This window comes from Ambystoma mexicanum, chromosome 1p, assembly GCF_040938575.1.
Source record: "Ambystoma mexicanum isolate Mex_15411 chromosome 1p, UKY_AmexF1_1, whole genome shotgun sequence".
NCBI lineage: Eukaryota > Metazoa > Chordata > Amphibia > Caudata > Ambystomatidae > Ambystoma > Ambystoma mexicanum.
Window position 1 is genome coordinate 1,258,438,715 of NC_090921.1, and position 13,691 is coordinate 1,258,452,405.

General features: G+C 41.4%; 1 protein-coding gene across 4 annotated transcripts in view; it reads left to right on the plus strand.

Moving 5' to 3' along the window:
- Positions 1-13,691, plus strand: part of GARIN5A (golgi associated RAB2 interactor 5A) — a 1,377,498-nt gene that overhangs the window by 705,913 nt on the left and 657,894 nt on the right. For all 4 annotated transcript variants that reach the window (XM_069605082.1, XM_069605076.1, XM_069605080.1 and 1 more), the window contains exon 4: positions 6,125-6,362. In XM_069605082.1, the coding sequence (XP_069461183.1) occupies positions 6,125-6,362 (238 nt within the window). The remainder of the gene's footprint in view (positions 1-6,124; positions 6,363-13,691) is intronic.

Below are 13,691 nucleotides of genomic sequence, written 5' to 3' on the forward strand. Positions count from 1 at the left end.
ATATGGGGAGAGCAAAAGGGGGGGGGGGCTTTTGATTGGTGTAATCCACAATATAAAGGTCGTTGAATATTTACCCCATATAGTTAACAATAATGCCCTGACTGTGATTCTTATTGGTCTAAAAATAGATAAATACATGCTGATATTGTTGATTAATGTATATGGCCACCGGGAAAGGCTTGTACTATATTAATATCATTTTAAACCTCTGGGCATATGATTAAGGGGCCAGTGCTTTATGATTGTCAGAGAGTTTAACATGCATTGTCCGAGGATTGATCATAGTTATCAAGAAATACCGATCATCACCTGTGGTGGCAACATATATCGGTCTGTCTTCATGGATGGATGGGGTTGTGAATTCCTTGACCCAAGGGAGGACATGGTAAGGGACAAAACAAGGGGCGCCTTTGTATAGCACAGGAATACCTCGATATCTCGCATTGACTATATGTATATCTCGCGGGCATAGAAACGTTTTATTAATGGTTATATTCCTATCTCTACAAATCTGAGTGATCACGTTGTATTGAAGTGTGAGTTAAAACTAGGGATTAGATACAGGCAGAGCAAACTAATGGGTATATTTGATTATAGATCTCAGAAGACTAGACTAAGCTGGTCTGATAGAAAGATTGATAAATGTAATGAGTTACTCTTGAAGTTGCTTAGGAGAAATGTTTCTATAGATTATAAAAGAGATCCAAAATGTGAATATATTTCAAACACAATATCGCAAATAATTCACAAAGCAATTGACTTAACACATGATGGCGAGCGAATAAAGGTGTATGGGGGTGAAAATGGTAAAGACATTTTTAATGCGAAATAGTGGCTAGAAGAAAACTGTACTGAGCGGAAATAAGATAAGATTAAGAAACAACCTCACAAAGATCCTATTTTAAAAGATAAGATCCTAATTAATATATGCACTAAATATAAAAATTTCATCAAACAACATAAATATTCTCAAAATAATGTCAATTCGGCAATGTTGTATGAATCGATGATGAACAGAGAGTCGCACATTCTGGCATATAGTAGATAAGTATAGTAAGACTAGGGAGAAGGGCTTGATCAATATTTTGTCTGAGAGAGTTTGGGTGGATTATATCAAAAACCTCTATTACAAGAAGTAGGAAGTTGAGATGGTTAGAGTAAAAGAGAACATGATGGCTATTATAAATGACTCAAATCAGGGACAGTGTTTTTTTTTTAAGTGGCAGATATCTTTCGAATAATTAGAAAGTTGAATGCCTGAAGAGCACTGAAGCCTGAAAGTATCCCAAATGTGGTGGTTAAAGCAAAGCCTAAACAAACTGTTTATAAACATCAGCTACATGGGAAAAATGCCTCCTTCTTCTAAGAAAGCAAATGTAGTGTCTATCTTCAAAAAGGGGTTATGCACAGACCCAAATAATTATAGATTATTGGCATTAACTGACGCAATATCCAAAATCTTCTCATTATGTTTCCTGGAAAAACTAAATGAATGGGTTAAAACATATGACCTCATACCATACCAAACTACGGTTCAGAAAAAGAATGAGCACTATGTATAACATATATATTCTGATGGGGGTGGCTGAAACAAAAGAGACTAAATTATATGTATATTTCATTGACTACTCAAAGGGAGTCAATTCAGTATCAAGAGTCCTGCCGAAACATAAACTATTTAAGCTGGGGTGCAATAAATCAATATTGGATCTGATTATTTGTATTTGTATTTTATTGTTTATATAGCGCTTTACTCCAAAGCGCTTTAAAGCATAACAACCAGAAAACATCAAACATGGAACATAGAATCAATAAAATATACATGATTCAAACTAGAAAAACAGCATGTGGAATAATTTGCATTTGGGAATGAAGAGGAGAGGTATGGGAAGGAGGAAAGGGAAAGGGAAAAGGGAGTAGAGAGGGTAGAAGGGAGGGTGGAGATCATAGGGGAGACAGGGAGAGATAAAGGAACAGGAAGATGGAGTGGGGAGGAGAAAGAAGAGGAGGAAGGGGAGAGAAGTCAGGGAGGGGGTGAAGAAGGAGTGATTTTAAGGAGGAATGGAAGGAGGAATAGGTGGACATGGAGTGGATAGAGAAAGGGAGGGAGTTCCAATGTAGGGGGTCAAGGAGCTGGAAGGAGCAGAAACGAGAAGTGGCACTTGGAGGTCGGGGAACAGAGAGTAAAAAGAGATCAGCAGAGTGTAGGGAGCGAGAGGGGGTATAGAAGGAGAGAAGAGAGGAGAGGTATGGAGGGGCAAGGTCATGAAGAGATTTAAAAACGAGATAAAGGAATTGGAATTTAAGTTGGGAGTGGGAGGGAAGCCAGCCTAGGTTGGAAAGTGAATTGGAGATGGAATCATGGGGAGAGAGAAGACAGAGAGTACGGATGGCAGAGTGGTAGAGGGATTTGAGGGGGGCGAACCTCTGTGAGTATAAGAATGGATGCCAATGGTATGATGTCAGATAAGATTGAGACGAATTACGGGGTAAAGCAGGATTGCGTGCAGGGGCCTCTACTCTACAACCTATTTGTTTTTGATATGCAACTGACAATTAATAATTGTAGGAATTTCCTGCCCAGAATTGGTGTAAAAACAGTGGCCTGGCTCTCCTATGCCAATTATGCTTTAGTGATGGATACAACGGACAATAGGATTGCAAAGGAGCCTACACATGATGTGTACATACTCTTGGGATAATGGCCTTGCCATAAATGTGACTAAAACTTAGATCATGGTTATTGGTGAAAAAAGAAAGAAAGATTCAGTGTTTGTCGGGGAAATTGGGGATATCCCCACTGGGGGAATACAAGACTTTGGGCCTCATTATGAATTTGCCGCTGCAGAAATCACATGCTGGTATTACCGTATACCGGCAGTTTTCCACACTGGCAAAGTACAAATTTGCCGGTGCGGTGGAGGAATTACCTCCAGATAAGACCTGGAGGTAATTCTGCCACCCTACCAGGAAAAAATAGCTGGTATTACTGGCACTGGTAATACCAACAATCCTCCCATGGAGTCCAGGCGGACTCCAATTAATGGGGATTTTCTGCCTTGACCAGCACTAAAAAACCAGTGGTAATTCTGCCAGATTGAGCGCGGGCAACAGTAATATAGTTTGCCGGTTTCCTGTCAGATTTACTGCCAGGATATCGGCAAACCTGTAATAAGGCCCTTCATCTACTTAGCTATATCCTCAGCTACAGATTAAATCCTGATTCATTGCATGGTTTTATTGAAGTAAAAATATTAAAGAAAGTAAGAATTGTGAAATCATTTATCATACATAAAGGGGGATATTCTGTGGTAGGTTTAATAAAATTGTGTAGATGCTGTATTGTCCCGGGAATCCTATACGGATTAGAGGCATTCAGAGAAAAAGAAGTGAAATGGTTGCAAAACCTTGAAGGGGAAATGTGGAGATACCTTCTCAGTTTGCCTAGCTGTGGTCCTCTGAAGTTATCTGTTGCTAAACAGGATTAATGTTGCTCCAAATCTCTTGTTTGATCAGATGGGGAGTCTTTTTACTCAAAGCTATTGTATGTGGGACAGGAGGGCGAATCATTATTAATAAGCTTCTTGAATATGACTAAAGGCAGCATGATTAAATTAGTATTTGAGAAGATGAGAGTCGCAGTTTCTTTGCTCAAATTGAATTTAATATTGATTATCCCCTGATTTTAGCTTGGGCAATCAAGGTAATATAACAAAATCAGCTGACATCAACATTAGCCTGTAAAAAACAGTTTGCTGAATATGTCACTCAGGGTTTTCAGTTCCCCCATCCTTTTAACTGTATGATAAAATGTAATAATAGAATGATTAGAGATTGTATTCTTTGCATGAGAATCAATCAGTTGCGAATCAAAGATGTTGCTGGGGCGAAGCAGACGATTCCCTGTGATCAACAGAGATGTAGTCGCTGTAACAAAAAGATCAAAACTATACACCATGTTTTAATTGAATGCCCCTTTTTAATAGCTAATTATATAAGGTGATATAAGGGTTTTGTACATAGACCCGAAAATTTTGGATCAGATCGGTTTTAGAGTGTGATCTTTTCAGGAGATGTTCTGGTAATTACAACAGCAGTGTTTTATATATGGAAAGAGTTTATAAATTGAATTTAGAAAGCAGCCTTGATTGTCAGTGGTGATCTTTCTAGCTGACAAGAGAGTTTCCATGTGATGCGGAAAGGAGTTACTGTTTTGAATGCAAATGTTATCCTTTGTAGGAAGATAATATGCACTTTACTTCACACTGGCTATGTTCTGTTTTAATCGATTGTATATATGAATCCTATATTTTACTTATTGTATGAATGTATTATTTTCTTTTTTTGCTTGTTGTACATAGCTGTGTCTAAGGTTTGTATTTAACTAAGAGCACAATTTGTTTAAACAGTTAACATGCCTAACACAGCACACATTCACAGCACAACCTAGTAACCTTCACCAGAAGTTAACCTCTGTATCAGAGTCGCACAGCAGTCACACAGCAGTGTACTATGGATATGCAAGTTAGCCTACAAGCTTGCTTTTGCTCCATATGAGGAAATTGTCATTATTGTAGAGGGCAGTGCTATTTCACACATAGCTTTATCACCCCTACACTGACAGTTTTCGAGGATGCAACAAACAACCACATATGCATTTCACTCATTTTGGAGATCACAAGTGCAATGCACATTGGCATCCATGAGACATCGGGACATCTTCACCAAATAGCATGAATATTATGATGGGTTTGAAAACAAGAAAAAAATGTTTTACCTGCAGTGTAATAGGCGATTTTGGTTAAAAAGCCACACATGAACGGTACCACCTATTAGCCATTCAGGTTATAGCCACACAGCAATGCCCAATGGGTTAGCTAAAAAGCTTGATTTTAACTCCATATGAGGTAATAGTGGACAGTGCTACAATATTGCAAGGGTCCCCCTTTTGTTTTGAACCTAGTTTCAATATTCTTTCTAGCGGCCCCATGTGAGCCATTGCACTCTAACCCCAGGTGTTACCTTGAAGGCAGTGTTTGTGTTAGCGATAATGTAGGCCAGATGTTGGAGAGAACAAATCACTTTGTGTAGTGATCATTCAGATCCAGTTTTCAGTAAAGATAAGATCTCCGTGAGGGTTAGGCCGTTCCTTCCTATTGTCAGTGTTTAAATTCCACCCTGTCTAGAAGATGCATCTTTCTTTTTTGTATTCTCCCTTACCCATTTAAGACAGAGGAGCAATTTCATGTTGGGATTCCCATGATAGCTCATAGTTTCTATATGTTCACTACAGATTAGTTCTAAATTGATCATATGCTGATCTTTGGGTTGGCTGAAACGAAAAATGTCCAAGTGATTAGCAAGTAGTCAATCTCCCATTGCATGGTGATTTGTATTAAAATAAGCTAAGCTTACTTGGTCGGAAGTGCTTATACTCTTTAAAACACATTCTACCAGCAGTTAGATGAAAAGCACTGCCCCACGGAGTGGAGTGTTGGCATTCGCAAAGTTGGATTTGTTAAACACATTTGTCAAGCAATATTGTCTGAATTCCCTAGCATGGGTGGATTCTCACTTTGGGTGTACTTCAGAAGGGTCTCTTTTGATACTGTTTCCTGGCATACTGCCCTCCTTCCAGATGTATTCCTGCTTTGAGACTTTGAGGAGATGGGGTGTGAGTGGTAGAAAGGTATCTATTAGAAAAAAAGTTACTTACATTCAGTGAAGTTCTTTGTATGTATGCAGCATTCCTCCTACCAAATACTCGCTAACCTGCCTTCCCTTCCCTCTATCAGATATCTTTTAACCTAATGTGACAGTTTTTCCATATTGTAGAAAGGTTTCCGTGTCCAGTCTATTCCTGTTTTTCGTTCAAAATGTGGACACCCTGTCAGAGGAATAATACATCCTTTGGTAAAACATAACTTTTTTTCATCGGTTGGATTGTGAGGATGATGTTGGGTTCTCAATTGGGTGCAAGTATTGTTCTGGTTGTATTCTCAATAGCATTCTAAAAATGGTGCTGGGATTCAGGACTGTGTGAATGTTGATCAAATCAGAGTATGATTATAATCAGGATCTTAGGTGGCTTTTTTTTCTTATCACTTGTGCTTTTTTGCTCCAGACTCTTTCCATTGAAGCTTGTGAAGTTATCCATCAGTGATGTATCAATGCGACAAATAAAGCTGAAACTGGCAAGTGGTCGCAGCTTCTACCTACAGCTGCATGCCCCGCCAGATAAAGAGGACGACCTGTTCCAGCGATGGATGCGGCTCATCTACCTCCTTCAGCCAACACCCAGCCACATACAAATAGCTAAAGATCACGAGTTCATGGTGGATACAGCGAGCAGCCCAGCACAGGTGAATAGCAATTGAAAGTGCTAATTACCATGTAGGTGTGGTCATTAAATGATGAGCCTTACACCTACAGAGAAATATTATCACGGTGAGTACAGCCTGTGATACACTAATCCAGATACAGCCTCATATGCTGGAAAACACCCTCTTACTTGTCGGCCATTGGTATTTATGTTTCCACCATATGATCTGATTCGGCACCAAGGACAATACCAAAGCCCCATATGAGACTGCCTAATTGAGGTTCATACAGTCCTGGCTAACCAGAGCTATTTGGCACATGGTTGGCAAGACATTCATATTTAGATCTCCTGTTTTTATGAGCCGATAGTGATCACAATTTACTCTTGTTTGATGATGTGTTTGTTTTCCTGTGTGTAGTGAGTATATGGTTATAGTCCTAGTCGCAAGGAGGCAGGTGGTCACATTTACCCTGATTAGTCCTATTGTTGACACCCAGAGCTTCCACATCCAGGATAGAGTGATCCTCTCTAGTGAACATCTGTGTACTGCAGCAAAGGAGTTTACATCTTTGTGATATAAGGCATTGATTATGAGGGCTTAAAGTCGTACTGCTGTTTTCACAATTATCTCAGAGAGATGGGGGGTAGGTAGCAATACATTCTGTGAAGATCAACTAGCATGTTCAGGGAGGTATCAAACTACTCCAGCTCTGGTTTAATTACTGAACTGTGAGATATGTGTGCAGACTGCTGTTATGGGTTTAAATCTTGAGCGAGCCAAGTTGGCCCATTCAACTTCCTCGGGGCTGATAAATTGATAAATTGAAGTAAATTGAGTACCATTAAGTGACAGGAATAACGCATTATATTCTGTGGATTATTACTGTTATACTGTTAGTTTTACATGCTCAAATAATTGTATTGCATACTTGTCCAAAATAATTCACAAGATCAATGGAGTAATTGCTTGGAAGTTATTTTACATGGTTTCTCCTAAAATGCAGCAGTCACTGATGCCTTTGTTTACCTCAGGGATAACCTTGACCTCATTACTGAGAGGCCAAAACACGGGAATCGGCGGAGGTGCTTATTTCTGAAGCTAATATTCATAGAAGGAGAAAAGCAAGTGGAGTTGCATCCATTTTGTCAAGTCTGCAGTGTCTGCTTCATAGGATAAGAGTAGAGTTCAACCCATCAGATGAAACCATGTAAAAGTAAACAAAATAGGCATTAAATATACAGCCCTTGGAGTTTATGTGTTAATGTATAGTGGTAACATCATCTCTGAAGCAGAAAATGTCTTTGGTGTACGTACAGGTGAGCCAGAAGGACTGCAAGGATAGGGACCTGCAGTGGTGTGTCCACAATGAGATTTCTGCAATGTGATGATCTCAGATCTCAGCGTGGAGGTGCAAAGTAGTAATTTTGAAAAAAAGGAACATCTGAAAGGAATGAGATGGGCTATAAGAATATCGGACTTCGAGCTCCATATCTTCCGAACTCCATCACTCAGCTCTTCTGCACACTCTGTTGACTCATTTCACTGTTTCTGTGCCTCTTCCACTGTCCCTCCCGAACCTTCTGAAATCACTAAGCAAAAATTCAAACCAGAATTTATTTCCTCTTGTGTAGACTTAACTAGAGCATCCCTTCAAGCTCTCCTCCCACCTCATGTCGCTCCACGGAATTGGAATTTCAGGAGTTTTTTTGGCATTGGAAGTTCATTTTGATCATCATTCTCCCCTTCCCTCCTTCGCTCACTAGTTTCCAAGGCCTCAACTATGGATCTTGACTACCATCCAGCAACCAAGGGTAAGCATGCACCTCACCCTGCATCACTAGAGTAAACCCCCACTCTCCCATTCTCCTTGGTTTCTACAAGGAGCCACTTCTTGGTCTTGCGACTGCCCTGGATTCAAGCAAGTCCTACTATTACTCCCCTCTCATCCTCACATGCCTTCCATGACACAGTGACATTGTTGTCTCTTTCAACACACTCGCTTACCTGACTCTGAGATGGCAAATTTGCTTGCATCTTCACCGAAATCTCTAAAATATGGGGCACCCTGTCACCCTCCTATCTCACTGTCACGGTTCCGAGTCCTGGTTTGCCTCAACTGCGGAAACAGCGTATATCAGCCACTTCTTTCCTGCAGCGTTGGTGGTTGCCATGGCACTTAGGCAGACGCTACATGCGCAAGCGTTGTATTGTAGATGTCTCCTGCTGGCGTTGGGTTACTATAGCATCACCATGGTTACCCGATGCAACTAGTAACGTCGGCACGCCGCGCCCTCTTTCCTGGTCCTTTAAAGAACCACCGCTTATTGACGCTGTCACCTCTGATTGAAATAAGTATATGCGTGCTTTGGCTCCCGTGTTTTTTGTTTTTGTATTACTCTCCTCGACCCCTGTTTATGCTTAAAGGATTTGGTTTGGACCTCGTTTCTGTACCTTTGCTCTCCCAATTACCCAGTAACAAACCTTGATGTGCCTTGGGCTGCTTTTTGAACTATCCCTTGTTGTAATTGTTCTGTAGATTTGTGGATCTTGATTTTCGCCTGGAACTCTCTGGGCCAAGTTGTGCACTGGACTTTAGATGCTGTGCTGCTTCATTGTGCACCACCCCGTTGTTAGGCCGTCCTCGTGCCGCCCGGGCATAGGACCTTACGAACCTTATTAAGCTTACTTACCTTCCTTCCTGTCCTCTTTTGTTTTCTTTTTCCCTGGAGCTCTATTGCAGCCATTACAGCCATTAGTCTCCTTTCTTTGCACACATAGGTAAGGTAAACAATCAAGGTACCTTATATTCTTATGTTATTTCTACCGCCCGAGTCATTTCCTGTTTCTTTGCTCCCTTGTCCACTTAGAGTGTAAACCGAGTCCTTCTGCACACAAAGGAAACCCGAAATCCTGGCTAACACCAGGCATCACCAGGTTAGTACTGATCTAATTTCCTACATTGCATGTGTACATCATTTTTTTTATTGGCATTTTATGGTTTGCAATTTAGAAAACCTTTTGCCATTCATCTCAACATTATTTTAAGATTATTACTCAACTTCGTTCATTACGTATATAAATATATGTGTTAAAACAAATTCAAACCAAATTAACAAAATTTCATCAACTTTCAGAATCAAAAAAAGTCTTAATACTAAAGGTTCTCCTTAGGTCACTACCACTAGGCCATTTTCTTCATCTTTTCTTCATCTTTGATTAGTAGCAAATTTGATGGAAAGATGTTAAAGCGCAAGCGCATGTATTGCATTCTTAGGAAAAGGTTCGGAAAGATTTTAACATATCCTTGTAGGTTATTTAATTTTCGTAGCCAAGACCAGAAATCGTCACAATGCTTGTATGTATAGATCAATTCTTGCGTGTCTATCCAATCATTAATGTACAACTTTTTTTATCCTGCTCGGATCCTGAACTAAGGTTTCCTCCGATTAATTGATTAATTGATGAAAAATGTTCTTCCAGTCTTTCAATTGTGTTCCCCTCTTATCGTATAATGCTTTCTTTAAAGTAGCAAATCCGCCTTTTGGTGTTTCTTCGATACATGTACGATAAAAGGAAATTGATTTCCAGAGGGCAAAGCTAACTCTCTTCTAACAATGGCTATTGGTATGCTCTTTGGCAAACCCAATACGGTTTTCCAGAAAATACCTTCTAGTCATGTCCACAGATCTTCTGGTAGCATAAATGATGTTTCTGCACCATAGGTCAGGATTGATGTAACTTTTAGTTGATAGAATTGTACCAAAGGAATTAATGAATAACGGAAATATTTTCTTAGTATTATTCGTCCTTGAGCTGCCAGAGTTTTGGCTTTTTTCCGCAAGGCCTGAATTTTCGGTGCTTCGCTTCTGCTGTTATTAATACATATTCCTAAGTAAGTAAGTAAGTAAAGTAAGTAAAGTCTCTTACAATGCTAATTTGCTGTCCTTATAGGAACAAAGACTGTCTCTGTTTACTTCTGACTTTATTTCCTGTGCCAAATATCATTATCCTCGATTTTCCAGTATTAAATATTAAGTTGTTGTTGTCCAAGTAAGTTTGGAGGGAATCAAGCTGTATTTGGAAGCCAGTTGGGGTCTAATTAAGACTATATCGTCAGCGTAAAGGAGTTTTCCGATGGCGTTATCTGCTATCCTTGGTGGAAAAAAGCGTCTATTGTCGAAGGCATCGTCAATATCGCATATAAATAGGTTGAAAAGTTCTGTCTGGTGCCAGAGTGCAACCTTTTTACCAACCCACTTTAGTGACGATGGCCTGGTAGTTGTAATTTCAATTGATGTTTCTTGATGGAGGTCCTAGATGTTGTTCAGAATTATTCTTGGGCATTGCCACTGTTCCAATTTTGACCACAATGTATTCCTTCGGATGGAATTGAAGGCTTTTGAAAGGTTCACAAAGGTCAGATATATTTTACTGCCCCTGTTATGTATTTTTTTTGCCTTTAACAAGGTTATCAGAAACATGTTAAGCGTCAGGCAATACCTCTAACAACCCGGCCTGACAGGGATCCAAATGGCCCGACGCCATTCGTTCGTACATCATTGAATCAGTACTGAGACCTATCCTTATCTCCACAGCTTGGTGTATGCCTGGTTGCACCTTTACTCTTTCATTTGATCCTCACCTCAGTTTGTATTCAAGAAATGAACAGAGGTGTGTATCAAGGGGAAGGTCACCCTCGGTGAGGAGATCCAGTCATTTTGTTTGGGTTTGCAAAATCACTGGAGTGAACATTGGGTCCATTTACCCGTTCCTTGGTGAGTTCTGACACTCACAATCTCTCGCCTCATCCTTCCTTTGTGCCATCTTCACTCATTCTTTCCTCACTAATTGACATTCCACCAATCACCCAAGCTTAGCTGACACCTATCGTCTGGGCTGCCAACCCCTCTGTCCCCCTGCTGACCCATCAGCACTACAAATATTCAAATAGCTGACACCCCTCCCCTTCTCCTACCGCTCATGTTTCTTTAACCTTTCACATTCCTCTGGTATCCTCCCAGCCTTGGGTGACCAGCACTATACTAATTTTGAAGAAACCTACCACTGAACCCAATAACCCACCCAACTATTCGTCCATCTGTCCTCATCCTCACTATTTCAAAGATCTTGATTGGGTAGTCTTCCACCACATCACAAAGAGTCAGTGAACTCCCTCCAATCTGGCTTTTGCAGGAGACACTCCACAGAGACAGTGCATGTCCATGTCTCAACTCCCTTACTAAGCCGTGCCCTGGATATCTGTCGTCTAACCTCATTCTATTTGAACTCTCTGACTCATTTGACACAGTTGACCATCCCTTTCTCCTGCAGGCTCTCTCTAATCATAACTTTCAAGGTACCCTCCTTCCTTGGGTGGCCCCCTATCTGACTGAATTCTCCTTTAGACTGACATCCTTTGCCACCCACCTCCTGTTAGGGGTCCTGCAATGGTGCGTCATTGATTCCCTCCACTGCTCCTATCTCTGAAAAGTCATCTCCTCTTTTGGATTCTCATATCATCTGTTTGCTGGATACTCAAATATTCTTCTCCTTACCCTCCTTCAGTCCTTTGCTGATCTCTGGCATCACTAATGCCGATCTGCTGTCCATCATTGGATGGTGCTCTGTTGCTTGATGCTCACATCCTCCATATCCGAAGATACCTTTCACTGGCCTCGATGTCCAGACGCTTATTCCACATCTATTTCCTTTCTTCCCTAACCTCCTTTCTCATTTATTTTTCTTTTTGCAGTCTTCCAATGGGACCCACAACATATATGCACACTGTTTTGTGATCCTGATATATGTTTAGTGAGTTATCAGTGGGTCTTGTGTGCTTGGAACTGGTTTGGACTTGGCAAGAGAAAATGATGATCAAATTAGGATTCATGGAAGGAGCTGGGACAATAATTCAGGGGTTGAATCTTAACCAGATACTGTCTAAATATATGCATGGAAGGGTGTGGCAGTATGCATGTTTAACACCTGGGGAACTTAAAAGTAAATGACTGCAGCACCACTACTACACTTTGTATTTGTTTTGTTAATATGGATCTCTAAGGAAATCCAGGCCTTTGTAACGCTGCAGTGGAGACCCCGATGTTAAAGGCCTGGGGGAACCCAGCCACTGTCCCTGCTGTGAACCAATACCTGGCACAGAAACACCATTTAGCCTTCTTTTCCACTCGTGCCTGCACTGGGAGCTTCGTGGTCCAGACTACGACAGCCAACCTTAAGACATAATGTTTCCCTCTTTGCCTTCTGACAGGGGAAGCAAGAGACTGGATGCATGGATGGGGACGCAAGATGTTTGCCTCAGGTAGCCTTGCCCTGCGGGTGGTGAACGCTTCTTGTGCCTTGGCTAAGTTTTCTTTTGGTCTCTGGATGGTGGTTTCACAGATTGCTGAAAACCTTGTGCTCGGTGACATGAGAGATTGCTTTGGTGCGGATGGTAGAGAGGCTGCACACTAGATATTACAGTTGGATCTTGACATAACAGACTGCGTGGCACGTACCTTGGCCACTGGCACTGTCATGAGGAGACACTCCTGGATGTAGACCTCAAGGCTTCGCTCCAAACTTTTAGTCAAGGCTTATGCTCAAGGCTCAAGCCTCATGCTTCCTTTGAGAAAATGATGGTGATGTTTGTTGACACACAAGGCTTGTCGGCTTCTTCCAGACCACAGATTCAATTTGAATGTATTGACATCCTGAATGAGGGCCCACAAAGAGAGACCTTACTACTTTTTAATGCAGTGGATGCCCAGTGTTAAAGGCCGAGGGGAAGCCAGCCTCTGTACCTGCTGTGGACTAAGACCTGGCACAGAAACACCATCGGGAACTCTCAGAACCAGCCTTTCTTTCCACTCATGCACATACCTTGACCAAGAAGACTGTCATGAGGAGAAACTCCTGGATGCAGACCTCAGTTATTCACTTTAGACGCTTAGTCAAGGCTCCGGAGCATGCCTTTTGATGGACATAACCTGTCCAGAGCCAAGGCTGAAGGATCCCTTCAGAGGTTGCATCCTTTTAAGGCCACAGCAAAGTCCAAGGTTCTGGAAGTTCAACAGCCCCCACCTTCCACCAAAAGGAGGAGTTGATTTGTAACCCTTTCCTCACTATGCACATTGCACTAGAGGATAGGTGCACCCAGGCAAGCAGCAGCCAAGCTGTCTCACTGGAGAAGAGGCTGTGATGTCCGAGAGAAGGCATTGCCGTCCCAGCAGTGCCCTTTCCCACCCCAGGAATGAAACCTTTGTGACAGGGACTTACAGTGCCATACCCAAGTGGAGGTGGGGAGGAATTTCGCTGTATGGTGAGAAGTAACATTGTACTATGTCTGACGCCTTCACCTTGCAGGTCATG